The sequence below is a fragment of the Rattus norvegicus genome, chromosome 10 (genome assembly GCF_036323735.1).
Source record: "Rattus norvegicus strain BN/NHsdMcwi chromosome 10, GRCr8, whole genome shotgun sequence".
In the NCBI taxonomy this organism is placed as follows: domain Eukaryota; kingdom Metazoa; phylum Chordata; class Mammalia; order Rodentia; family Muridae; genus Rattus; species Rattus norvegicus.
Window position 1 is genome coordinate 39,673,984 of NC_086028.1, and position 27,377 is coordinate 39,701,360.

Here is a 27,377-nt window from a genome sequence, read left to right on the forward strand (position 1 = left end):
TGAAAAGGACATGAAAAATAGAGTTTTATTTTAACAAAAAAAAATTAATTTTCACATTAAAACCTTAGATAAATATACTTAAATATAGTAACAGTGCTTAGCTCTATAGCAGATTCAACCCCTTATGGGTGTGGTAGTACATGCCCATGTTCCCAGCACTCAGGAGGCTGAGGCAGAGTGACTTTGAGTTCAAGATTAGGCTATGTGTTAAGACCCCTCTCATTAAAAACAATACTGTGTTCCTTTTTCTTGGATTGTGTCTTTTACCGTTTTTTCTCTGAGTCAGAGTTATGGGTGTGGCACTAAGAACTTGATAGGTTGGTGATTTGTCAGCAAAGGTGATGGTCTGGGATTGGGACTGCCCCTCTTTGTCCCATGGTACAAATGGCTCCAGCTGCCATGGGAGACGTCTTGAATGCTCTCATGAGGACAGAGCAAAGGGACGGAGATAACTACCTGCTTGTTCCCTGGGCCGACTAAGGAAAGGCACTTTGAGGGGTGGTCTTGGTGCCCCAAGCTTCCCCACCAGCTTTGTAGGAGCTCTCCCCACCCCCACCCCCCACCTCATCCATCCTGGGAGAAGAATGGAGTGGCTTTTGCTCTCTTTTCCACAGAGTCTTTGGAGGGAGCAGTGAGTCTCAGAACCATGGTAGGCCCAGTCCCTGCTCCTTCCTTTACACTGAGGGCAGAGGCCTTTGAAGTGTATCAGAGGGCGAGGTAAGATGGAGGAGGTGCTGGCCTCTAGTACTCAGATATTCAGTGGCTTCTCCGTCTGTTGCAGCAGTGGCCATTCTGTGACTCCTTTTCGAGGTCCTGAAGTAGGTCTTTCCGGAGCTGCCTGTGGTACAGACAGAGCAAGGGTTGCCTGATGGAGCAACTATTACTTGAACTAACCGGTTCCCTCAGGAAGCCTTCCTGAGGGGGAGTCATCATCATCTCTCTCTCTCCAAGGTGTTTCCCCCAACCCCAGCTGCCTGTCTGTATGTGAGGGGTGATTTTCTCTGTGGTTCAAGTGTCAACTCCTCACAGGTCAGAGCTCTGGGTGGCTCCAGGTTGAGCCTCCCTGCCTAGCTGGGTCACCTTGGGTGGCACGGAGTTTCGGTTTCTTCACTAGCAAATGGGCATCCAGAGGAGGATTCCACCAGAAAATATGTCACGCATTCAACAGCCCATGACACGGGATAATCAACTTACAAATCCTCAGGACCGATTTGTTCCGCGCATGCCTGCTTAGGTAGACTGTTTCCTGTTTCCTGTTTCTCATGTTGAAACACTGGGCTTCCCGACTCCCAAGGAAAGAGGAGTCACGTTCCCAAGACAGGTCCTGGGGCCACTTGTCGATCCAGCCCCCAGACTCTACCAGGTCCCTCCCAGCTGGAAGTTTTGGCCAAAGGAATGGGATGGGAGGAAGGCAGACAGCTACCTTGACATGGCCAACCTGTTCCTAGCTTGGAATTGTAGGTCCTCAACCTCCTGCTGCAGGGTGGTGTTTTTCAGCGCTAAGATCAGATTTTTTTCTTTCTGTAACAAACCAAGGAGCTTGGAATGGAGTGGCTCACTCACTCTCGGCACAGTGGGCGTTACCACCTCTCCCCTGGACACTGATTCATTCCAGATGAGCATTCCACTTTATGGAGCAAGAAGCCAACTGGAAACAAGGTCAGAGTTAAGATGGACTGTCCACTTGGCTTTTGCTACTGTAGAGGGTTAAAAGCAAAAAAAAAAACCAGGGCTGGTGAGATGGCTCAATCAGACCTGGAGAGATGGCTCAGTGGCTAAGAATGCTGGCTACTCATGAAGAGGACCCCGGGTTCATGTGGCGCACAGACATACATGTGGGCAAAGTGTTCACACACACAAAATAAAAATAAACCTTAAATAATTCTTTAAAAAGGGTTTTAAAAAGAGGTGGCTGGGGACAAAGGGTGTTTCTTGCCAAGCTGGACAATCTGAGTTCAATCCCAGCAACTAGCATGGTGAAAGGAGAAAAGTTACTCCTGCAAGTTGTCATCTGACTTCCTCTACATGTATGCCATGGCAAACACACACCCACTCATACATACACAAAGTCTATCAATCAATCTATCAATCTATCAATCTATCTATCTATCTATCTATCTATCTATCTATCTATCTATCTATCTATCTATCTATCTACCTACCTATCTATCTATCTACCAACCAACTAAATAAAAACCCAAACAAACCAAATCCACATTTGACAGATCCTAAGAGTAATGCTGGCCCAGGGTTCTGAGACCTCATTTCTGGGTCTTCAAATGGAACCCTAGCTCCCCAGTTCACCGTTACTAAGTCTAGCCTCTTTGTCTGCCTGGCCTGTGGGCCTCACCTCCTTTCTTAGCCTCTGCCTGCAGTGTGATGGCTGCCACCCTTCCTGAGGAGCTAGGCTGCTGGCGCCCAGTACTGCTCTAGTTGCAGCAACCTGAGGGCCCAAGAAATGACAGGAGTCAGGTGACTGACTCCTTCAGGAGTGGCAGAGCCAAGCTGGCAGGGGAGGGATGAGGGATGGGGGTGGGGTGGGGGGCCCCAGCACTGACCAGCATCTCCAGGAGGAAGAGCTGCTTCTCGAGCTCATGAATTCGCTCATTCTTCATCTCAATAACATGGTGCAGACTCTCCAGCTCTTGCTCCCAGAACGGGCCAGGGCTCCCATAATCCTAGAGAAGGACACCAAAGGGCCCCATCAATCAGTGTGGAGTGACCTGGGTCCTCTCTGTTCCCCAACCTCCCAGAAGCTCACTGCATTGGTCTTGTGTGATTTCATGGTCATGCTGCATTTATTTCTCGGATCTCCTCCCAGGGACACTCTCTGAGGCATGTGCCTGGTGGGCACACAGCTGTAGTTTGGGAGGCTGACATGCTACCCCCCTGTGTCAGGTTGGCTAGTTGCCCCAAGTTCTCTCTGGACCCTATATAGAGCTGTGTGCTCTACCATCTGTCTGCCTCTCTTAGTGTGAATTGAGGAACCTCATGCTTCTGGGCTCTTGCGAAAGGGAAGTTGTCAGGTTTGAGGCTTGCCCTCTAGGGTTGTGCCTGCCCATGACCTTCCCATAGCATCAAGAATAAAGGTCTGCCAGTGTTCTATACCTACCTGGATGTGGTTTCTATAGAGTCGGCTAAGGATGGACCCGTCCACCTTGTTCATCTTGGCTTGTCTGGCCTCTTGTGGTGGGACATGAATTGCACACGTGTTCTGGGGAAGGGAGCAGGAGGGAGATAGCAAAGAGTCTGGCCTGTCAAGGTAATTCTTACTATACCAGTAAAAAACAGGAGGGCTAAAATTCTTCATTGTGATTCTGGCCTACACCATATACTGCACAGCAGAGCAGGCTGAATCCATTGCATCTAAGTCTTGAAACACTCCTGGACCACCTCTCACTGTAGAGCTTTTAATGGCACATGTGATGGTTGATACTGATTGATGACTTTACAAGATCTAGAGTCAACAAGAGACAAACCTCTGGGCATGCCTTTAAGAATGTTTCTAGATCAGGTTAACTGAGATGGAAGAACCACTTTTTAATTTTTTTTTTTTTTTGAATCTGAGTGGCACCATGCCATGGGCCAGCATCAAGGACTGAATAAAGAGGGCAGAGCAAGCTGTGCACCAGTGTTTGTCACTCTCTGCTGGGTGCAACTCGACCAGCTGCCACATCTTCCCACCATAATGAAATTACTCAAACCATGAGCCAACATGAACACTTCCTTCCTAAAGGTGCTTTTGGTTAGGTATTTAATTGGAGTAGTAAGAAAAGTTAACTCTAACTAATACTGATCCCTAAACTCTTGGGGTGACCAATGTCAACTTATATCCAAAGCCCAGTCATGTCAAGCTCTACTTGTCTATGCAGTGGCTCAGCATCACACCCTACCCCAATCTCAGGGCATGCTCTCTCTCTATGCCTTTCCTCTGACAGAGATCTCCTCAGCCATTCTCCTTGTGGCAGAGTCCTACCTCTTCCTATGCTCCCAGGCTCAGTCCTACCATATGGCCCTTGCCACACACACTCCCCCCTTCCACACCCCTGGCCTCCTGGCCTTCCTTAGACAACTTGTTTCTTCCCCTTCCTCCATGCTTTTGAGCAAGTCGCTTGATACTGCTTAGGACTTTCTTTCTGTGATTCCTCACTGAAGCATCCCAAGCATCTTCCAGGTAGACTTCACCCCTCTGGGAAGTCTCAAAATGCCTTCAGTCCGTGCCATCTCCAAAATCCTCCTGACAGTCCTTGGAAAGTGCTCTACTTCCCTCTCTGTTGCTATGGGATAAAACACCCCAACACAAAGCAACTCAGGGGCAAAAGAGGACTCATTTCAGCTGGAGTCCTGTCCATCATTGTGGGGAAGCCAACCTCCCCACAGGCAGGAACTTTAAACAGCCACACCACAATCACAGTAAATAAATGGACACACAGAGAAATGAGTGTATACTTGGTCACTTGCTTGCTTGGTTGTGCTCAGTGTGACCTCCCCACCCTGGCATAGTTCTGGACCCCTCTGAATTCCCTGGGGGTTGGGTGTTGTCCACAACAGGCTGGTCTTCCCAGTTAGCTTAATTGAGACAATACCCGACAGGACAATTGTCAGTGCAGACAATTACTCATTAAGACTTCCTTCCCGGGCTGGAGAGATGGCTCAGCGGTTAAGAGCGTCCGACCGCTCTTCCAGAGGTCATGAGTTCAATTCCCAGCAACCACATGGTGGCTCACAACCATCTGTAAAGAGATCTGATGCCCTCTTCTGGTGTATCTGAAGACAGCTACAGTGTACTTATATATAATAAATAAATAAATTAAAAAAAAAAAAGACTTCCTTCCCACGCTATTCTAGGTTATGTCAAGTTGACAATTAAGAAGAAAGCTGATGGGTTGGAGATATGGCTCAACACCGCCTTCTCTTCCAGAGGACCTCAGTTCAGTTCCCGGCACTCACATGATGGCTGCCTATAGCTCTTTCCAGACAGACAAGTGATGCATGGACATACTTACAGACAAAAACATAAACATAAAATGACATAATGATAAAATTAATTAGTAACCCCTCCCCCAAAACACCCAAAGCAGATAACCACCACAGAGAAGGAGGCCAATCTTACTTGCAAGCCAAGGCCCCTTAACCAACTATCTGGTCATCACATCAAAGGGCCAGGACACATGGAAAGCAAGTGCTTCAGTTCCCTATAATCTAGGCATCATTTTTGGTTACTTGGGGTGTGTGTGTGTGTGTGGCATACATGGCTTCCTTGTCATTTCTCCATCTCCCACACCCAAATGGCCAGACCCTTCTCACCTGCAATGAGGCTTTGGCCTCTAGGACGCAGTCACTAAGAGCATCTTTCTCCTGTGCATTCGATGTCTGCTGGACTGTGAAGAAAGGAGAGCTCTATAAACTCACTTTCCCCCAAAGCCTCTGCCTAGTTCTTCTAGTATAGAAGGTTCTGATGATCACAGAGGGCTCACAGGACCCAGGAGCTGAGCAATCGTCTTCTTCATCTTTCTCTTTCCCACGCTGGCTCATGAGCTGTGCTGGCTAGAGTTTATTGTCAACTGGATACAGTCCAGAGCCACTTAAGAAGGGGGAACCTGGGGCTGGAAAGAGAGCTCAGCAGTTAAGAGCACTGACTGCTCTTCTAGAGGTCCTGAGTTCAATTCCCAGCAACCACATGGTGGCTCACAACCATCTGTAATGGGATCAGATGCCCTCTTCTGGTGTAGCTGAGGACGGTGACAGTGTGCTTATATAAAATAAATAAATCTTTAAGAGAGAGAGAGAGAGAGAGAGAGAGAGAGAGAGAGAGAGAGAGAGCCTCAAATGAGGAATTGGCAGGATCACATTGGCTTGTGAGTAAATCTGCAGAGCACTGACTTCCAATCGATGTGGGAGGGTTCAGCCCACTGTGGTAGGGCAGGTGGTAAGAAATTAGCTAAGCACAGGTAAGTGAGGGCCAGTGAGCAGGCTAGCAATCAGCATTTTTCCAGAGATCCTGTCTCCAGGTTCCTGCCTTGAGTTCCTGCCTGACTTCTCTCAATGATGGGAGTGTGACCTAGAAATTTAAGCCAATATAAACCCCTTTCTCTCCAATCTGCTCCTGGTGAAAGCATTTCATCCCAGCTATGGAAAGAACGCAGGACCGGAGATAGAGAAAACATTTGTAGTGCTTAACAAATCCCTGGGAAACAGAAACATCTCCTCCTGGGAGAGAGTGATCCCCACCAGAGCAGGAGGGCACTATACTCCTGAAGCTCAGGTGCAAAGACCCTGTAGCAGGCATAATGGCATCCTGCTGCAGCAGGCCAGGGGAAAGGTGTACACTTGAGGCTGGGTCATGGAATCACAAAAAGGACAGAGCACCTGTGGCAGGAATCCCCAAAGTTCTGCCTCCTCTTCTTCAAGACGGAGAGACTGTTAGAGGATGATAGCAAGTGACTCAAAGTCATTACCCTCAGCTGTGAAGTGGGACGAAGAAGTTCTACCTGGTTGTCTGTAAGGGCAGGATCCAGGGGAAAGAGACTGGGTCTTCTCAGGTAGGCAGCACAGAGTGCTGGAGATCAGCCCATCCCACAATGGGTCTGGTTAAGACTTACCACTCCCCTTTCCCACAGACCCCATTGGGACCCCATCTTAATCTGACTGATCGTTCAGAAATAGCCAATCAATGACCAGGCAGTGAAATGTAACAGAGGTGATGGGAAGAGGGAATTAATTACAGCCCAAGGCCTGGGCCATAGAGAGCCGCATCATAGGAGAGAGAGCTCATAGCCAGATACGGTGGCTCATACCTATAATCCCAGTAGTTGGAAGGCTGAGATAGGGGGATCACCAGAAGTTCAAAGCTAGCCTAGGTTGTAGAGACTGTAATGGTTTGCATATGTTTAGCCAAGGGAGTGGCATTATTAGAAGGTGGGGCCTTGTTGGAGTAGGTGTGTCACTGTGGGGGTGGGTTTGGAGACCCTCCTCCGAGCTGCCTGAGGATGCCCAGTCTGTTCCTGGCTTCATTCGGATGAAGATGGAGAATTCTTAGCACAGCCTGCACCGTGCCTGCCTGGATGCTGCTACACTTTCACCTTGGTGATAACGGACTGAACCTTTGAACCTGTGAGCTAGCCCCAATTAAATGTTGTCATTTATAAGACTTGCCTTGGTGATGGTGTCTGTTCACAGCAGTAAAACCCAAACTAAGACAGAAACCTTGTCTCAAAAAAACAAAACAAAATGAAACAGACCCCAAACGAACCCAAACCTAACCCAACCAATCAACCAAACAAAAAAAACCAAAACCAGGTAGTAACACCCATCTTTTATCCCAGTGCTTAGGAGGGTAAGTCAGGAGGTTCTCAAGGAGTTTGAGGCTAGCCTGGTTTACATAGAAGTTCCAGGTCAGCTAAGGCTACACAGTGAGATCCACCTCAAACAATGATACCAACCAACAGCAACAAAAAATGCCATTGCTTGGGTTAAGTAAGGCCTCCCTATGATGATCTTAGTTTGATACCCAAGACCCAAGAACTGACTCCCACAAGGAGTCCTCGGACCTCCACGTAACACATGTGCTGTGGTATGCACTCACCTACACACACACACACACACACACACACACACACACACACACTACTTTATGGGGGGGGGAAAGAAAGCAGAAAAATAGGACGAAATTCTGACTACCAGGAAGATTAAATTGGCATGCTCCTGGTTTCATAGTGGGTCACTTGGCATCTGTATATTTATTGTACTAAATATTATTAAACCAGTGTCCACAGATTTTCCCATGTAGGTAGAGAAGGTGGATCTTAGACACTGACCAGATGCTGAACTTAATGTTCAGCTGCCCTCCAGGGGTTCAAATTCTATTGCCAAACATTCTGTGGCAATATTACAATGTTTCAAGGGTTTGAAACTTGTTCAGACCTCTGTCCTAGTTACTATGTTTCTGGGAAGAAGGATTGAATGCCAAAGGGGAAGCAAATCTTCATGAAAAGGTCCACTTTTAAGAACCAAATCTAGATTTCTAGACTTCCTGAACTGAGCAAACACACAGGGGTTATTGTCTAAACTTGCTTTTCCCATCAGACATGGCCTTACCTTGTAGCCATGCTGGCTTTAATTTCCCTGTCATCCTTCGGCTTCAGCTTCCTGAGTGCTGGATTATGGTAGCCTTCATTTTTGTAGCTATTCTTGGTAACATGCTTGCTACATTGTTAAATGAAAAAAAACAAGGGCTAGAGGGAGGCTCAGGGTCAAGAGCATCTGCTGCTCTTACAGAGGACCAGAGTTCAGTGAGCACAAGTCACAATCTTCTGTAATTCCAGCTGCAGGGAATCTGATGCCCTCTTTTTGCCTCTGAGGGTACTGCATGCACATGGGTCTACACACATACATATACACAAATATTTTAAAGAACAAGATATAAAATTTATACACGGATGCTGTATGACCACGAAAGTTTACAAAGGAAGCAATTTGGAGCCAGGTATGTGGCAGGCAGATCTCTGCCAGTTCAAGGCTAGCCTGGTCTACATAGTGAGTTCTAGGACTTGTTTAGACTTCTGTCCTAGTTACAATGTTTCCAGTTACTATGTAGCCAGAGCTACATAGCAAGACCTTGTCTTGAAAAAAAAACAAAAATAATAATTCTGGAATTATTATTCTGTATATTTTCAATGTCAATTTTAATGCTGTTAAAACATACATAACTTTCCTAAAGTATCTATATAAATGCTAACAGTATACAAAAATATGTCAACCAATTAGTAGTTATAGAAATGCAGATCAAAAGTTCAATAAACTAGGCATGGTGTTATGCTTCTGTCACTCCAATACTTAGGAGGCTGAAACTAGGCTGGTTGGCTTAGTGATATCCAGTCTTAAAAGCAAACACATTGGCTGGGTGTGGTAGCACATGCCTTTAATTCCAACACTCAGGAGGCTGAGGCAGGAGAATCATTGCAAGCTGCAAGTCAGGCTGGGCAATTAGTAAGTTCCAGGCCAGCCAGGGTTACACAGTGAGATTAATGTCTCAAACAATAGCAAACGAACAAGAAAACCAAACCAAACAAGACACGCATAATGAGATGCCACTTTGTGCTCACCACAGTGATGACAGAAATGGGCAAACAATACACATTCACAAGGCTGGGGAGCCACTGGGACCTTTACACCTTACTGGGAAGAGCATGAAGTAGGATAGCTGCTATGGGAAAATAGTTTGGGAGTTTCTCTGAAGGTTAAGTATAGAAATATCACATTTTCCTTCTACATGTAAAGAGAGATGAAATTAAAAAAACACCCGTTGAAGTAAGTACTTGAGCTAGTGGTACCATTCATAGTGGCTGGAGGTAAAGACAGCTTGAATATCTATGATGAATAAGTAAAGTATGGTACATCCATTCAGTGGAGTATTAGTCAGCCATAAAAAAGAAATGAAGTCCAGATGTATGTTGTAACATGAAAGCATCTTGTTGGGTGAAGTAAGCTAGGCTGTCTAATGTCATTTATATGAGTCTGATGCCATGAAATCAGAGAACAGGTTAGCAGTTGCCAAAGGCTGGTGGGAAGATGAGGAGTGACTACTGCTGGGTGTTTCTTTTTGGGGTGAGGAGGAGAATGTTCTTGAACTGAGTAGTAGTAGTAATGATTGCATTTGCAATGCACTTAGTGGATTGTAAGTGTGCTTAATGTCACCAGTGTCACACATACCAATGTTGTATGTGTGTTTTGCCAATCTGGAAAAATAAGTATACATGAACTTGGTCATTTTAATTGTAAGTTATTTAAAAACTATTAATGTGACAAAAACTCTATTTAATTAAAAAAACCCTTAGTTTTTAGTGTCTGTGTGTGTATGTGTGTGTGTATGTGTGTGTGTGTGTGTGTGTGTGTGTCCGTCCGTCCATCTGTCTGTCTGTGTGTGGGTTTATGTATATAACTGCAATACCTGTGGAAGCCACAAGAGGGCCCTCAGAATTGGAGTTACAGGTGGTTGTAAACTTACAGATGTGGGTACTCAGGTCCTCTGGGAGAGTAAGATACAGTATCAACTGCTGAGCCATCACTCCAGGTTTTGCTTCATTGTTTTAAAGACCAGTTTTTGCTGTGTCTCTCAGTTGGCTTGTAACTCACCATGTTGCCCAGACTGGCTTCAAACTTCACTGGCCTCTTACCTTTAGCCTCGTGTGTAATGGAATCACATGGTCATGAGCCATGCCTGACTATCCTAGACATAATTTCGTTTATGTTTGTGTGTGTACATGGTGAGTGTAGTGTGTGCATGTATATGTGTATGTGTTGAGCACAGACACACGCAGAGGTCAGAGACTAACCAGATGCTGACCTTGTGTGCCACTGCATACAGTAGGTTAGCTGGCCAGTGAGATTCTGGGGATTCTCTTGTCTCCGCCCCCATCTCACCATATGAGAGCAGAATGGACGCACACACTGTGGCCCATCTTTACATGGGTTCTGGGGATCTGAACTCCAGTCCTGGCACTTGTGCTACACACATTTTACCCACTGAACTGCCTTCCCAGCCTCATCCTAGACATAACTTTTAGGTACCATCATTGTATGAACTGAAGGTGGTTGTAAGAAAGTGAACATTTGTATAGGTTTTCTAGATCCTGATCCCTTCCCTTTTTGAGACATGGTTTGGGGTAGCCTAAACTGACCTGCGCTTTGTGTGTAAAATAGATTTGCCTTGAGTTCCTGACTCTCCTGTTGCTACCATTTCCCAGCTCCTGGGATTATCGATGTATGCTGGTATGCCCCACGTAAGGTGGGTAGACTTCCTCAAGATGCTTTTAAAAGGAAAGAAGAATGGGTGTGAGGGGGAGGATGCTCAAATAAAGGAAAGCAAGGCATGGTGACAGAATGTCAAAGGCACATCCCAAGGAAAATTCCATCACCCCCTCTGAATCCGAAAGGAGCTGCCGGGGCCTCTCCACTTCTCACCTTGCCCAGTCTCCTCATGCCTTCCTTCCAGGATCCTTCCCTCTTTGTCCAGTGTCTCCAGAAGTTCTGTCTGTGTCTCTTCCACCTAGAGTGAAGAGTAGGTCAGGCTTGAGATCGGACGGGCTAAAGCACACCGTCTCTCAACAGCCCACTACATACAGCCTGGGGCTCCTTGGAACTGGGTGATTAGTACCCCACCTCCTCTATGACTGAGGGGAAAGACGGTGAGGCAGGGCAGAAGCCATCTGAGACATAGCAAGCCTAAGAGGTCCTGTCATCCTAAGGTGCAGAGAAGTTACCAGAAGACTGCCTAGGTAGAAAGGTCCTAGGAGTCTTGTATTGCTGATGTTTCTTCCACAGGGCAAGACTGGCCTCTGCGGGTCTACGTGAAGCACCCTGTTTTTCATGCTGCTTCAAGTTCTAAAAGTTACAAGTCACTTCTGCCTCTTGTTCTCAAGTCCCTCATCTGGGGTCCCACGAGTCAGGTCCCTGGAGTGCCTACAGAGATTGGAGAATAGTGGCACCGTCTCTCCAGGCTGACCACTTGCAGCTAGTCTCACTGTCTCACAACTGAGACGTGTGGCAGATCCACTGCACTCTGAGAAGGGCGAGAGTCAGATGATAGAGTTTATCACAACTGTCCCAGAAGAGCCTGTGTGTTCAGGGGGAGCTCCATTCCCCTCCAGCACTAGTGCTCCGTCATACAAGAGAGTCCACAGTTAAGGATTCTGTAGGTCGGTGGTGGGACCAGCAACATCAGGACAGTTATGTTATCAAAACACACTGCAGTCCTAGAGAGGCGCACATCTGACTCACCATTGTAGAAGAAGCGAGCTTCTGGTAAGTTCATCTAAGCAAACAATATTTTGATGCATTCTGCAGGTCATGAGTCCCTGCCTTCCTGGCGCTATCTGAGGCAACACTCTCTCCTTGTGTACAGTTCCCTGAGATGTGTTTGCCTAAACCAACAGAGCCCAAAAGACATTCTTTTAAGAGTCTTCATGGGACTGGAAAGATGGCTCAGTGGCTAAGAGTCCTCCCTGCTCTTCCAGAGGTCCTGAGTTCTATTCCCAGCACCCAACACCCAACCCTGGTAGCTCAAATCCTCCTGTATCTCCACTGCAGGGGATCTGATCCCCTCTTCTTGCCTCTACAGACAGTCGTGCGTTCATGCACGTGCATGGGAGCACGCGTGTGAAAATAAATCTTATTAGTATTATTTTTTTTTTTTGGTGTGTACGGGTTATGTGAAGGTCAGAGGTGCCAGCCCTCACCTGCCACCTGGTTTGAGACAGGGTCTTATCTTATCTCTGCTGCATCCTCCAAGCTGGCTGGCCCGTAAGATCCCAGAATTTCTCCTGTCGTCTCTCATCTCACTATAGGAGTGGTGAGATGACAGATGTGTGCCACCAAGTCTGTCCTTATGTGGTTTCTGAACTCAGGTCCTCACGATTGCGTGGCAGATGCCTTATCTGTCGAGTCCTTTCCCCAGCCCCTTACTTTAGACTTTAAAATATCATTCACTGGGCTATAAGATGGTTCCATGGTTACAGTCTCCTGCCTCTAAACCTGACAACCCGAGTTTGGCCCCGGGACCCACACATGGAGGAAGGAGAAGCCTGACTCTTGCAGGTCGTGGTCTGATTTCACATGTGCAGTGCAGCATGCACCCCTTCCCATACACAAATAAAACATCGTTAAAATAAAATCACTTTAATTTATTTGTGCGCACCTGTGTACGTATGAGTGTGCACATAGGAATCAAATAGCTTGTGGAATGGCTTTTCTTCCCTTATCCCTTGGCCTCTGGGAACCAAACTCAGGTCTTCAGCCTTGGCAGCAGAATCTTCACACACTGTGTTTTCTCATTGGCTCCCACAATTCTTTCAAAAAGCTACCCTGGGAAGTTAGGGAGATGGCTCAGTGGTTAAGAGCACTGACTGCTCTTCCAGAGAACCTGAGTTCAATTTCTAGCATCTGCTTGGCAATTCCTGGGGATTGGAAGCCCTCTTCTGGCCTCCGTGGGCACCCATAAGCATGAGAGCATCTCTCCCACGCCCAACGCCCCAGATAAAAACAAAAATAAACATTTTTTAAAGCCACCCATTTAAAGCCAGATATGTAATCCCGGTACTGGGATAGTAGAGACAGGAGGTCCAGAAGTTCAAAGTCAACTTTGGTAGCACAGTGAGTTTGAGCCTAGGGTACATGAGACCCTCTCAAAGCAACAAACAAACAAACAAACAAACAAACAAACAAACAGAAGCCATCCAATGTAATGAAACAATCGGTTTCGAACTATGCAGCTTCATCTGCAGAGATTCAAAACTTCAGAACTTTGAAGACTGATTCTGGGTATATTTCCTATGTACAGTTAAAGACGTCAGGCTAGATACTGTTAAGAAAACAAATGTACACCTGCCTAAGCTTTTCCTTACTGCTTCCACAGCAAGGGAGGAAACTGAGGCAGAAGGGAGAGAAAGGGCGGGAGAATGAGCTAGGAAGAGGGAACAGGAATTGCTGGGCCTGGCTGCTTGAGTTGGCTTTACTCTGAATTTCCTGTACCACTTTTCCTCATGATCCTCGACCTTGACCCCTGATTCACGCAGCCCGATCATTGTATGAGACTTCGTTTGTGCTTCATTTCTAGATAATTTTTCAAGCCTTTGTCAGTGCATAAGGACCTCTGATCTCATACGTATCATCTATTCTGGATAGACTTAAAAATCCCTCCTAACATCTCCCGGCATGCCAGACAAGTGTTTTTACCAGTGAGCTACACCCCAAAAGTGTTTCGCAAAAATCACTGGACACTTTATTTAGCAACTGTGGGCATGTGTTTCTCTCACACATGTGTGAAGGCCAGAGGTCAACCTGTACAAGCCAGTTCTCTCCCTCCACTATGTGAGTCCTAGGGGTTGAACTCAGATCATCAAGTGCCCTTATACCCAGAATGTTTATTTTTATTATTTATGTGTGTGAATGTGTGTGTGTGTGTGTGTGTGTGTGTGTGTGTGTGTGTGTGTAAACTGCATGCATACGGGTGCTTCTTAGGACCAGAAGAAGGTATTTTATTCCCAGGAGCTGGAGTTACTGACAGATGTTAGCTGGCAAATCATCTCTGTAGCCCCCATGCATTTTTTTTAAGATATGGTCTCATTAGATGCTGAAAAGCCTTTGATAAAATCCAACATCCCTTCATGACCAAAGTCTTGGAAAAATCAGGGACACAAAGGGATACACAATAAAGGCAAAATATAGCAAGCCAATAGCCAACATCACATTAAATGGAGAGAAACTCAAAGCAATTCTACTAAAATCAGGAACAAGACAAGGCTGCCCACTCTCTCCATATCTATTTAATACTGTACCTGAAGTTCTAGCTAGAGCAATAAGGCAACTAAAGGAGACCGCAGGATACAAATTGGAATGGAAGTCAAAATATCGCTTTTGCAGATGATATGATAGTATGCAGAAGTGACCCCAAAGATTTTACTTGGAACTCCTAGCTGATAAACACCTTCAGTGAAGTAGCTGGATACGAGATGAACTGACAAAAACAACAACAAAAATCAGCAGCCTTCCTGTATACAAAAGAGAAACAGGCTGAGAAAGAAGTCAGGGCAACAACACCCTTCACAATAGACACAAACAATATAAAATAATCGTAGTGTGACTCTAACCAAGCAATGGAAAGACCTGTGTGACAAGAACTTCAAGTTTTTGAAGAAAGAAATTGGAGAAGGTATCAGAAGCTGGAAAGACTTCCCATGCTCATGGATCAGTAGGATTAACATAGTCAAAGTGGCCAAACTGCCAAAAGCAACCCACAGATTCAGTGCAATCCCCATAAAAATTCCAACACACTTCCCTACAGACCTTGAAAAAAACAATACTCAACTTCATATGGAAAGAAAAAAAAAAAAACCAACCCAGGATAGCTAAAACGATTAAACAATTCCGTATAATAAAAAGAACTTCTAGAAGGTAATACCACCCCTGATTTCTATAGTAAAAAAAAATCCCACATGGTATTGGCATAAAACTGACAAGCTAAGCAGTGGAATCGAAGTTTACATACATTGGGGACGCCACTCCAGCTATAAGAGCTTCAACCTGCAGTCTGCCCCGCCTATAAAATATGTCGGAATAAAGGTGGCACACGAATTGTGGGGGTGGCTAGCCAATGACTTGTCTAGCTCAAGACCCTTGTCATGAGAAGGGGTCTACCCCAACACTGCCTGGAGGGACAGGACCCAGAGGCTGGATAGCCCAGAGACCTAGGATAGAACCAAACAGGACTGGCAAAAAAAAAAAAAAAGTCAATGAGCTGATTCCTAATGATCACAATAATATTCTGCCATACTCAGAGATTGATGTCTAGCCCAGTTGTCATCAGAGAAGCTCCACTGAGTAACAGATGGAAACAGATGCAGAGACTCACGGCCGCACATTAGGCAGAGCTCGGGGAGAGGAAGGATTGTAGGAGCCAGAGGGGTCAAGGACAACACAAGAAAACCCACAGAACGGGGGTTGGGGATTTAGCTCAGTGGTAGAGCGCTTGCCTAGGAAGCGCAAGGCCCTGGGTTTGGTCCCCAGCTCCGAAAAAAAAAACAAACAAACAAACAAAAAAAAAACAAAAAAAAAAAAACCATAGAACCTGGGCCAATAGGGCTCACAGAGACTGAACTGACAACCAGGCAGCCTGCATGGGACTGACCCTTTGCACATATGTTATAGTTTTATAGCTTGGTCTTCTTGTGGGATTCCTAACAGTGGGAGCAGGGGCTGTCTCTTGTCTCTTAAGACTGCTTTGTAGCCCTTTTCCTCCTGCTGGGTTCCTCCTAAGGCCTCACCCAGCTTTAATATGAGGGGAGATGCCTACTCTTACTGAAACTTGATAGGCCATGTTTGGTTTATATCTATGGGAGCCTGCCCTTTTTTGAAGAGGAGGAATAGATTGGGGGGTGTAGAGGAAAGAGGGACTGGGAGTAGAGGAGGGAGGGGGAACTGCAGTCTGGATATAATATATGAGAGACAAATACATTAAAAAAAAAGATATGGTCTCTTGTAGCTCAGGTTGGTCCGAAACTCATGATCCTCCTGCCTCTGCCTCTCAGGTCTTCACTGGTGAATGCCACCAGGCTCAACTGTAGTTGTATTTAACGTCTGATCTTTTGTCTCAGCCAGAAGAGATTAATTGGTGTGGCCATACCCACATGGCAAAAGGGTTTCAAACCAAACACTCACTGTGTGCCTTCTTCAAATGTGTAGGTGTCATCATAGGTCATGCAGTGAGGTAGGGAGATGGAGTGGCTGTGCCTTTAAATCATGCCAGGCCCCTGCTTCCACTAAGAGACCTTGAGGGTCTTGAACCAACTACTACAGATTAGCAGGAAGGCAACGGGCCAGAAGTGGTGTGTCTGGAAGTGATTCTTTCTCTCGCAGTTCATCCTCGAGTTCAACAAGCCAATCCAGTCATGCTGTGGGTGTGGAGAGCATTGAATCCCTCGGCACCAATGACTGGATCTTGTCATTACTGCTCTTAGTGAGATGGGCCAGTGTGCCCCAAAACAAATGCCCCAAGGGTGTGGGCTCCTTTCTTTTTTTAAAAAAAATACATGTTTTTATTTTTATTTGTGTGTGTGTGTGTGTGTGTGTGTGTGTGTGCATGAACATGTGTGTATGCCACAGTGCATGTGTGGAGAACAGAGGACAACTTTGGGGAGTCAGTTCTCTCCACCAGGGGTCCTTGGAGTCATTAGTTTTGGAGGCAAACACCTTTACCTCCTAAACCTTCTCACCAGCCTCAAAGGCTCATTTCTTTCTTAAAAAATTTTTAATTAAAATATTGATTTATTTACCTATTTATCTATTTAATATGTATGAGTGTTTTGAAGGTTCTGGAACTTGAACCCACATCCTCTGGAAGAGTAGTCAGTACTCTTAACCACTGAGCCATCTCTCTAGCCCCAAAGGTTTTCTTCTTGGTAAAGGGATTGTGAGATGTTTATAAAAATAGCCAAAGTAGGGCAGGTGAGATGACTTAGTGGGTAAGGAGTTTGCTACCAAACCGAACAACTGAATCCAATTCCCAGGACCCACACGATGGAAGGAGAGAACTGATTGTCATATGATGTCTTCCGTACTGCACTTGAGTGTCATGTGTACACATATATACACACACACTCACACACACATTCTCACGCTCACACTCACTCGCACACAGAGAATAAACAAACAGTATTGTGAAGCTCTGGTTATGTCAAACAAGGAAACTGAGGCATTTCAAATTAGGTTGCACCTTGACAGGGTGGTGTTGCAGGCCTATAATCCCAGCACACAGGAGGCTAAAGTAGGGGAATTGCAGGTTCCAGGCCAACATGAATTACATGGAGAGTTTGAAACAAAAACAGGACGAACTCAGAGGTGGGGAGAGGCTTGCAGTTAAGAGTACTTGCTGCTCTTCCGGAGGACCAGATTTCAGTTCCCAGTACCCACATCGAGTGGCTCACAATTGTCCGTTACTCTAGCACTAGGGAATCTGACACTCTCTTCTGGTTTCTATGTTCCCTGCACTCATGTGGCATTCACTTCTATAGACATACACTTATAAAAATAAATCTTAAAAATGAACCCCCACAAGCCAGGCAGTGGTGGTGCACGCCTTTAATCCCAGCGCTCGGAAGGCAAAGGCAGGGGGATGTCCTCTGTGAGTTCAAGGCTAGAACAGCCAGGGCTACACAGTGACACTGTCACAAAACGAAACAAAACAAAAAACAAACAAGAAAGGAAGAGAGAGAGAGAGAGAGAGAGAGAGAGAGAGAGAGAGAGAGAGAACAAAAGGCATAGTCATATGCTCCAGTCAGAGCAGATCCACAAAGACAAAGACTGTGTAGAGTTAAGCGATGATGAAGGCTGAGGTTCTAGATACACCAAGCTCTGAGTTCAAACCCTAAACTCAGCACTGTGTTACCACACGAGCTCCCAGACCTCAGTTCCCTCAGAACAGTAGAAAGCGCCTACACTGACTAGCTCAGTCAACCAAAGAGCTAGCCTCAGGCTCAGGAAGTTCTTGCTGTGTGTCTGAGAAACATGGCAGGAACAGGCCCTGCAGAGCTGTGGCAGACCTCTCAGTCTGCCTCAGATTCTCCCTCTCTGCAGAGTGACACCCAGGTTCCCCACAGTCAGTTCCTCCCCCCTCCCCTACCCCCCCCCTTTGCATTCCTGGGACACTGGGAATTCAGCCCAGAGCCTTGTACATTGTCAGGCACTTTGCCACTGAACTACATCACACTTGAGGGCCCTGACACTTTCTCATACTTAAGCATTAATTCACAGTGCAATTTTTTCCCCAGTTAACACAGGAGTCAGCATTTGCTGAGGGAGTGACGGAGAATACAGAAAAACGTTAAAAGTAAGATCCTGTGATCCACGGATAAGCCTGGAATATGGCAGCGTATACGATATACCTACCTGCATAACCACATTTGGAACTAGGATATTATGTATGGTCTCTAATGTCTTAATTTCTCAGATATTATGCATATAATATATATTCATATATTTTATTATATATTCATTGGCCTGCAAATGTTGTAACTATAGTGACTTAAATAAAATATCCTGGGTAACTTAGTTTTTAATCTTTTTTTTTTTTTTTTTTTTTTTCCCGGAGCTGGGGACCGAACCCAGGCCCTTGGCGCTTCCTAGGCAAGCGCTCTACCACTGAGCTAAATCCCCAACCCCTAGTTTTTAATCTTAATGTGAGGCATCTAGGTTGTTTCTTTCTTTAAAAATTCTTTTCTAGGAGCTGGAGAGATGGCTCAGCAGTTTAAAGCACTGGCTGTTCTTCCAGAGGACCTGGGTTTGATTTTTAGCATTCACATAGTTTTTCACAACCATTTGTAACTCCATCTCCTGGAGAAGCCAACATCCTCTTCTCAACTTTTTGGGCACCAGGCAAACATGTACACACATACACATACATACATGCAGGCAAAGCACCCATATACATAAAATAAATAATGTAAAACCTTTAAACATGCGCATATTAGTGTTTGCCTGCATAGACGTCTGTGCACCATGCAAGTGTCTGGTGCCTAAAGAGGCCAGCACAGGGCATCGGATGCCCTGAAATTGAAGTTACAGATGGTCGTAAGCCACCAGACAAGTGCTAGGAATCAAACTTGGTTTCTCTGGAAGAGTGCTCTCACCAGTGAGCTATCTCTTCAGCCCTTTATACCCGTTTTTTGATCTTTTTGCTTTGTTTTGTTTTAAAGCGGGATCTCGAGTAGCTCAGACTGGCCTTGAACTTGCTGGGTAGCTGACGATGAACTTGTATACGTGATCCTCCTGCCTCCACCTCCCAAGTGCTGGGATTACAAGTGTGAACTGTGAAGTCCAATTTTCTTCCTTCTTTTCTTCTTATTTCCTCTCTTTCTTTCTAGGGCTGGCCTGGAACTCACTGTGTAGATCAGGTTTGCCTCACTCACAGACATCCACCTGCTTGTGCTGGGTATAAAATGCCACCACCTCTGACATTATTTTTGTTTTTGTTTTTAAATGTGTTTTATTTTTAAGTGTGTGTGTGTGTGTGTGTGTGTGTGTGTGTGTGTGTGTGTGTTAGTATGTGGATGTGAGTGCATGTATCCATGGGTACCAGAAGAGGGTAAAGGATCTCCTGGCTCTAACTGGAGTTACAGGCAGTTGAGAGCTTGGAAGAGCAGTGCATGCTTTCAATCACTGAGCCATCTCTCCAGCCCCTCTATTTCTATTTTTAATGGTCAAATTATGTTCTATGAATACAGTGGTTTTAAAGGCTTGAGCAAGGCTGGGGCATGGTTCAATGGCAGAGATTGTGCAAGGCCCAGAGTCCAGCCATTTTTTAAGTGACTTTTCTCATTGTTGTAACTAAAAACACACACACACACACACACACACACACACACACACACACACACACACAAGAAGCAACATAACATTGGGATGATAGAGTTCCAGAGCCACAGCCCATTTGGGCAAGAAAGGCACCATGGCAGGAGCCTGGGACGAATGGTTCCATTGCTTCTGAAATTAGGAAGCAGACATTTGGACCATAGGAAACCCAAGAGCCCTCCTGGGCTTGGTATGTTATAGATGGAGATCAAGTGAGGTCATCTTATTATCCCATCCACCATCAATCTTGTCCTGTGTTTGCGTTGAACAGGGAGGGGGTTGGAGGTTTGACATACCTGGATGTTCAAGCATCACAGAAGAAGTATGTCTGGAGTAGAGGATAGGGGGAGGTACTTGCTTATCTGGAATCCTTCATACCACCCTGCCTCCCAGCAGCCCAGGTCAGAATATACAGACAGACAAATGCCCAGGGCAGTGCTTCTCAACTTTCCTAACGCTGCAACCTATAGAGTGTAGTCTATGCTAAACCAGCTAGGCACTGGTAATGGCGGTCTGGCCAACCCCCAGTGGCCAGCCCCAAGCAGAGGTCTTGCCCTGGTTCTCACAGTGAGCTGCTGCCAAGCCCCTGTCACTTCCCAGGCCATCCATCACCTGTGGGTAGCCTGTAGAAAGCCAGCTGCTGCTCCCACTTCCCCTTGACAGCACCAGAGACTCACAATAACTAGCCAGATTTATAACCTTAAATCTCCAACCCCAAAATGCTCACACAAAGAACACAAAACTCAATTGCTATAAATTTAAGCTGGACACCTAGATCGGGCAAATGTACCCTACATTACTCTATTTCCCATCTACGAAATCCCCAGTTACTTATGGCTACTAGGGCCACGGGGTTCTGGTTCGGCATCTCCTTCTGGTCCCATCTTGTCTCTCCTGTCTCTTCCTCTGTCTCTCCTTCCATTGTCCAATCAAAGGCTCTACCCTTATCCGACCAACTAAGATTTCAAGGCACTCTTGAGGGAGTAGAACACACAAACAGCAATCTACAGGAGCAGCAACCCTTTACTAAAGTTCTTCATGTCAGGGCGACCTTCCCCAGCCATAAAATTATTTTTTGTTGGCACTTCATGACTGTAATTTTGTTACAGTTAGGAATTGTAATGTAAATGTCAGTGTTTTCTGATGGTCTCAGGTGTCTCTGGTGAAAACATTGGTTGTGCCCAGAGGGGTTACGACCCACAGGTTGAGAACCCCTCCCCTAGGAGGAGAGGATGCCAGCACAACTGCCACCTCCTATGAGTGTGCTCCCTGGTCCCTGCACACAGGGAGAAGTCCTTTTATTAAACACGAAGAAGATCATTTTGCAGGGCATTTGCAATTGGAAAATGTAGAAGCCAGCACAAAGGACAGGCATGGTACTCCAATGGGCAGATAGCACACATCTTAGAGAAGTAGAGCTGGAAGTGTCAGCCAAGGCAGGAGGGTCTCATGTTCTAGAACAACGGGGGTGACATAGTGAGACTCCGTGTGTGAGACTCTCTTGGAATATAACAGTGGCCAACGCACTCACTGAACAGTGGGAAGAGCATAAGAGCCCAGAAGGAAAGAGTTGAGGAGTGGGCCACACCCCAGGTCCTAAGAGGTGTTCCACACATCCTGGGAAGACGGTTCACAGTGCTGACGATGGGACCTTGAGGATGGAAAGCTAAATCCTCATGAGGTATCAGTCTGAACGGTGGTCACTCAGCGTTATAGCATGTGAGCCTACGATTCTAAGGTAGGCTTTGCTTAGCGTTTGCTTGTTTGTTTGTTTGTTTGTTTGTTTTTGAGACAGTATCTCATGTAGACCAGGCTAGCCGCCAACTTGCTTTATAGTAAGGATGAATTCTTGATCTTCTTGCCCGCTAGTACTCCTCCAGTGCTGTGACCATTGCCATATACCACCATGCCTGCTCACCACGAGCTTCAGCCATTGTAAATTTGAGGCTCCCCGACATCTCCTTTCCAGGCAGATTGCAGGTTTCTTTTCATTGTAGGATCTATGAACACACATGTCAGGGGTAGTCTCGAACACCCAAAGATGCACAAGTTGGGGTCAAACAGCTCTCCTGTACAACTAACAGCATGTTAGGCTGTAGTTGCAGACTCTACGAGCTGACAGGAAGCATAGGCTCAAGCATAACACCCACAGACCAAGGCAAATGTGGGTGCATTTACATGAGGCTGGGGTGGGGTAGGCTCTGAGGGAGAGATTCTAACTTCCTGTAAGTTCAACCACAAATTTAAGAAGCAAAACTAAGGACGTGTATGAGCTCAGAAGGCATAACACCAAAGGTGGTGTGTGTGTGTGTGTGTGTGTGTGTGTGTGTGTGTGTGTGTGTGTCTCAATGGCAATGATTCTTAGGAATTTTTTTTCCTGAGTCAGGTTGTTACACAGTATAGCCCAGGCTGCCCTCAAAATCTTTTTTATATGGCTGTTTGTTTTTCGAGATAGGGTTTCCTCTGTGTAGCCCTGGATGTTCTAGAACTCATTCTGTACTCCAGGCTGGCCTCAAACTCAGAGATTCACCGACCTTTGCCTCCCATGCATCACCACATCCAGTTCTGTGCAGTCCTGGGGATGGAACCCAGAGACCTGTCAGCTCTAAGTAAGCACTCTCTCTGATGAGCTGCAGCCCCAGGCCCTAACTCCCAGGAAGCTTTCTGGTGCATTCTAAGCTGAGAGGTTTAACTGTACAACGCAGAAATGTGGCTGAACCTCGTGAGTCTTTCAGATTACTCTGTGTATGGGAGCTTGCATGGATCCATCCAGAGATGACTTATGAAGCATCATTTTCTGGGTTAAAAACATTAGCTCAGAGGTCGTGTGAGGGCCAGTGCTACTGTGATGGCTGGAGCAGGGGCCATGTGCATCCTAGTATGATGTGTCTCTGCTGGCTGGGGCAGAAGGTACAGCAACGGCTGCGGCATGATCAGGCAGGCAGCTCTTCTCACGCTCCCTGACTAGTATGTCTTTGGCAACCCCAGGGAAAAGGTCAAATGTGCCTGGGACGCCCACCCCCCCTGCATGACACAATTATCCAGCGATAGTCTCATCCCTTCGAGTCCCAGCCAAGGGACCACTGCTTACTCAACTCTTTCTGATCTAGGGGCAAAGTCACTGCGACTCAGGTTAGGAGGAAAACACAGGAAGTTCATAAGTGTCAAAGGTGGAGGGCTACAAACGACCAATGCACACACACGAACTGGCTCAACAGGAAAGACAATGGCCAGGACCTTAGGCGGCCATTAAAAAAAGTTTCCACAGGTTGTTTCATGTGGGAAAATGCAGCCTGTAGAGCCATACACACCAGAAGACAGCCATAGGCAATGTAGTCTCGGATTTAGGGTTGCAGAGACAGCGAAGTGGTTAAGAGCACTTGCTGGCTTTCCAGAGAACTGGAGTTCAGTTCCCAGTATTCATGTTGGACAGCTCACAGTCTTCTATAACTACAGCTCCTGGGGACCTGATAGTCGTGTGTGCAGAGTGCTGGGATTCAAGGCATGTGCCCCTACCACCCGGGTTGTTGGTTTCTTTTTTAAAAAGCAAAGCAAAACAAGAGAAAGCTTTCTTATTAATCCTTTGAGAATTTCATCCACTGCATTTTGCAGAGGCTCTTTCCGACTGGTGAGCTTAGAAGCAGTTTCCAAGTTTCTTCCTATCTTTCTAAGTTTTTAAACTTGCTACTGAAGTGCAGTGATTAGATTTCCCAAACGGACTAGTAAATGTGGGGCTTCTATAACCTCTGCTAGTCTTACTCAAATGGCATCTGGCCTCTGCTTGAACCCCTCTAGTAATGAGGAACTCACTACCCTCCCTCCCTCCCTCCCTCCCTCCCTTCCTTCCTTCCTTCCTTCCTTCCTTCCTTCCTTCCTTCCTCTGTCTGTCTGTCTGTCTGTCTGTCTTTCAACTACTTCCACACAAGAAATGGAAATCTGACTCCCCTTTAGCTTTTCCCAGTGACCAAGATCCTACATCCTAGCTCAGCACCCACTGAGCTACATCCCCAGCCCCTGTCCCCAGGATATCAGTCTGTCCTGTCCTGAGAGAGCAGTGACCTAGCCCCAGGCTAGGCCTCTTGGGAAGGTCTAGAGTGTTTGGTTATCCAAGCCACAGAGCACAGAGGTCATCAGATCCTTGGGTCAGTGCAATAGAGGTACTAGGGGGATCCTTGACCTAGAGATACTGTCCCAAGCCTGGGGGTGTGGTTCTTGTAAAGGCTCAGCTGTCTTCACTGCTGCTGGCCACCTCACTCTGCACAAGCCTCATATCCTGGCCTTTCTGCAGCCCAGACTTCCCTTAAGCCCTTAGCTTTTATGGGGGGGGGCTGCTGCCAAACTCCCCACCCAAGAAGCCTTCCTCGCAGTCCAGAGAGGCTCTTCTGTGGCATGTCAGGCTAAACCCTGGCCTGGCTCCCAGTTGGCTTTCATTGCATTCCTAAGCACCCACTACATGTGATGCACATGGGGGGTCGGAGTGGGAAGTGGAAGGTAAGATGGCCATACACACACACAAACACACACACACACACACACACACACACACACACACACACACACACACATATGCTCTCTATGTAGTCCTGACTGTCCTGGTACTTGGTATGTAGACCAGGCTGTCCTCAAACTCACAAAGACTCACCTACCTTGGCCTCCTGAGTTCTGGGATTAAAGTTGTGTGCCACCATACACAGCAAGTCTTCTATATTTTTTAATTAAGAAACACATTAAAAAATTTATATGTATAGGTGTTTTGCTTGCATGTGTCTGTATGTCCCACGCATGCTGGTTGCACAGAGTCCAGAAGGTGTTGGCTCTCATGGTACTGAAACTTCAGATGGTTGTGAGCTGTCATGTGGGTATTGGGAATTGAACCTGGGTCCTCTGGGAGAACAGCCAACGCTTTCAACCACTAAGCCATCTCTCCAGCCCCTTATCCTTCTCCTGGCAGTCATCCTACCATTCAGCTCTCATATCCTCTCTGAGCCTTAGAGTCTGCACCTGTAATGGGGGAAGCTTCATTCCACAGCTCAATATGGTTCCCAGGGCCTTCCTGACACAGAAGAGGAAGTGAAAATACTTAGGGAGTGTCATCATTGTGGTTTGACTCTTGTGACCCTGAACCTCTATTCTAGAGTCCCATCTCCCAGGGGTATTGGCAGGCTGTGAAGATATACTGGGTGCTCATGGCTTGACACCTGCATTGGAAATTAAGCAAAAACACCAACTAGGAGGGTTAGGAACAGGTGGAAACTTAGCCAAAAGGCAGCCCATTGCCTTGCTAACAGACACTATGAGCAAAGTCACACAGGTCTAAGGCAGACATGCTAGACTGTTTGAGGCAGCAAAAGTGAAGGGCTTTGCAACTATCAAGAAGTTACTAGAAGACAGGTATGGTAGGCAGGCCTATAATTTCAACATTGGGGAGGCTAATTAAAATTGAAAGTTTGGGGCTAACCTAGGCTACATATTGAGACCTTGTCTAAAAAACCTAGACAAAAACATCCAGCCTGCTGTGATGGGGCATGGTAATCACAGCATTGGAGAGGCAAGTGCAAGGCAGCTTTGGGTACACATTAAGTTTGAGGACAGCCTGGGCTACTCAAGACCCTGTCTCAAAAAGTGGGGGTGGGGGAGAAAACACACACACACACACACACACACACACACACACACACACACACACACAAAGTTAGGGACAGGTAAACAGAGATAACAGGGAGACTAATGAGCTTAAGTTCATTGCAAAATTAATCATTTTCACAGTGGGGACTGATTAAGTTCACGGGCTGTTCATCCCCACCAGGAGTAGAGAGACTGACAGAACAAACGACTAGAACTCCAAGGTCCCTGTTCCCTTCTCTGGGCCTCCTGCTGTCCTCAGTGTTCCCAGGCTCTGACCTCCTGACGCTTTTCAGACCTCAAGGCGCAGAAACCTGAGTCAGTCTCTTGGGCTCTAACCTAGCTTCAGGGCCCTGGGGGGAGGGACAGGAAGGGAGGAGAGAGCTGCAGGAGACTACAAATCGACTCCCTCTTTGGCCCCTCCCAGTTACCCTAAGAGCAGCCCACGCACGGTTCTGAGACCGCAGGAAGCCCTGACCCTCTTCCTAGGCTCTACAGGGTGCCGTGATCCCAGGCGAAACTTGTTAAAGAAGCAAGCTGTGTCTAGTAGCCGTTGAGCATACCGGGGTGCTTGTCTCCAACAGGTCTCAGGTGATGCTGGCGCCGTATGGCTGTGGACCACTCAGAGACTGCCGGCCTTAGACCTTACCTCAAGGCTCAGAAAGGTTAAGAGTCTCGTCCTCCGCCATACAGTGACGGCCCCTACACTGAAGGCCACCTGCCACAGACACACCAGTCATCTCCCCGCGGGGACAGCAGGGTCAGCTGCAGTTTTATCTGGGACTGAGTGTGTTAACTTGGCTGCTGGCTGCCGAGTTGGCTCGACACGGGCGGGGACAGAGCACCCCCCTTCCCTGCACCCCGGTCTCCGTGCCTGCCCCCCTCCGACTGTTGTCCATCTGCCGTCCCTCTGAGCGCCCCCCGAGGCAGACCTCCGTGTGCGGGCTCCCGGTACCTTCTCCGCGCGCTTGCCGCGGCTGTGCCGGCTGTGCCTGCAGCCCATCCTGATTCGTGCGTCCTGCCGGCTGTGACTCTCAATCGCCCGGAGCTGCAGCCGCGCCGGCTGCGCGCCTTAAATGCCGGAAGAGCAGGGCCTGCGCGGGGCCCCGAGCAGAGCCGGGGCCGGGCCAGGGCAGGTGCCAGCGGCGCTCCACACCAGAAGTACCTGAGGCCTGGGCAGGAGAGATCCCCAGGAGCCACAGATGGTTCTCAGGACCCTCTGATGAGGAAGAGCTGAGAGGGAAAAGAACGAAAACAATTAAACCAGGCGTTGTGGCACACATCTGTAATCCCAGTTCTGGGGAGGGGGAGGGAGAAGGATCACAAGTTCGAGGACAGTCTGAGGCATATAGGGGGCGTTGAGGCCAGGCTGGGGTACTTGGTAACCTGTTACTCAAAGCAAACGGGTTGGAGAAAGATCTTAGCAGTTAAGGGTTTTTTTCTGCTCTTCCAGAAATCTAGGGTTCAACTCCAAGCACCCTCATCAGGTGGCTCACAGATGCCTGCAACCCCAGTTCCAGAGCTTTTACTCTCTGAAGGCACTAAGGATGAGTGTCTATAACCCCAGAACTCAGGAGGCTGAGGCTGGAACAATTAGTATGAGTTTCAGGCCTAGGCTACAGAGTAAGACCTTATCTCAAAAACAAAACCAGCCAAAGGTTCAGGGGGAAAGGCAGTTGCCTCTGAATCTGACCTGAGCTCCATCCCCAGGACCCACTCGGTAGAAGGAGAAAATGTACATGCACACCAAGGCACACACACATCATTCCCTGTACATGAATAAATCTATTTTTAAGCTGAAAAAGTCAATCCATTTGTAGTTCCAGGACTTGGGAGGCTGAAGTAAAAGGACAGCC

General features: G+C 47.0%; 1 protein-coding gene across 9 annotated transcripts; it reads right to left on the reverse strand.

Annotated features, from left to right (window-relative positions):
- Ccdc69 (coiled-coil domain containing 69) lies at positions 1 to 27,097 on the reverse strand. Of its 9 annotated transcripts, XM_006246393.4 has the most exons (8): positions 26,477 to 26,741; positions 12,695 to 12,861; positions 10,963 to 11,047; positions 5,308 to 5,381; positions 3,113 to 3,214; positions 2,559 to 2,678; positions 1,424 to 1,521; positions 1 to 838 (listed from the first exon to the last, which is right to left on the reverse strand). In XM_006246393.4, exons 2-8 carry the CDS (start codon positions 12,716 to 12,718, stop codon positions 757 to 759), a joined length of 585 nt encoding a protein of 194 aa, XP_006246455.1. In that variant the 5' UTR covers positions 12,719 to 12,861; positions 26,477 to 26,741; the 3' UTR covers positions 1 to 756. The 9 variants fall into 9 exon arrangements, 8 of the variants coding, with proteins under 8 accessions (XP_006246455.1, XP_063125679.1, XP_063125681.1 ...); XR_005489904.2 differs by lacking the exons at positions 1,424 to 1,521; positions 12,695 to 12,861 and adding an exon at positions 1,564 to 1,697 and having other exon boundaries at positions 26,477 to 26,761; XM_063269609.1 differs by lacking the exon at positions 12,695 to 12,861 and having other exon boundaries at positions 1,439 to 1,521; positions 26,477 to 26,765.
- Between the last annotated feature and the right edge of the window lie 280 nt (positions 27,098 to 27,377).

Excerpts from the sequence above, each read along its gene's own strand:
- Ccdc69 (NM_001109031.1), bottom strand. The coding sequence starts at position 26,524 with ATGGGCTGCAGGCACAGCCGGCACAGCCGCGGCAAGCGCGCGGAGAAG. Across the intron at positions 3,215-5,307 it reads AGGCCAAAGCCTCATTGCAG|AACACGTGTGCAATTCATGT; the intron begins GTGAGAAGGGTC and ends TCCCTTCCCCAG. Across the intron at positions 1,522-2,558 it reads TCTTCCTCCTGGAGATGCTG|AAAGAAAAAAATCTGATCTT; the intron begins GTCAGTGCTGGG and ends GGTTTGTTACAG.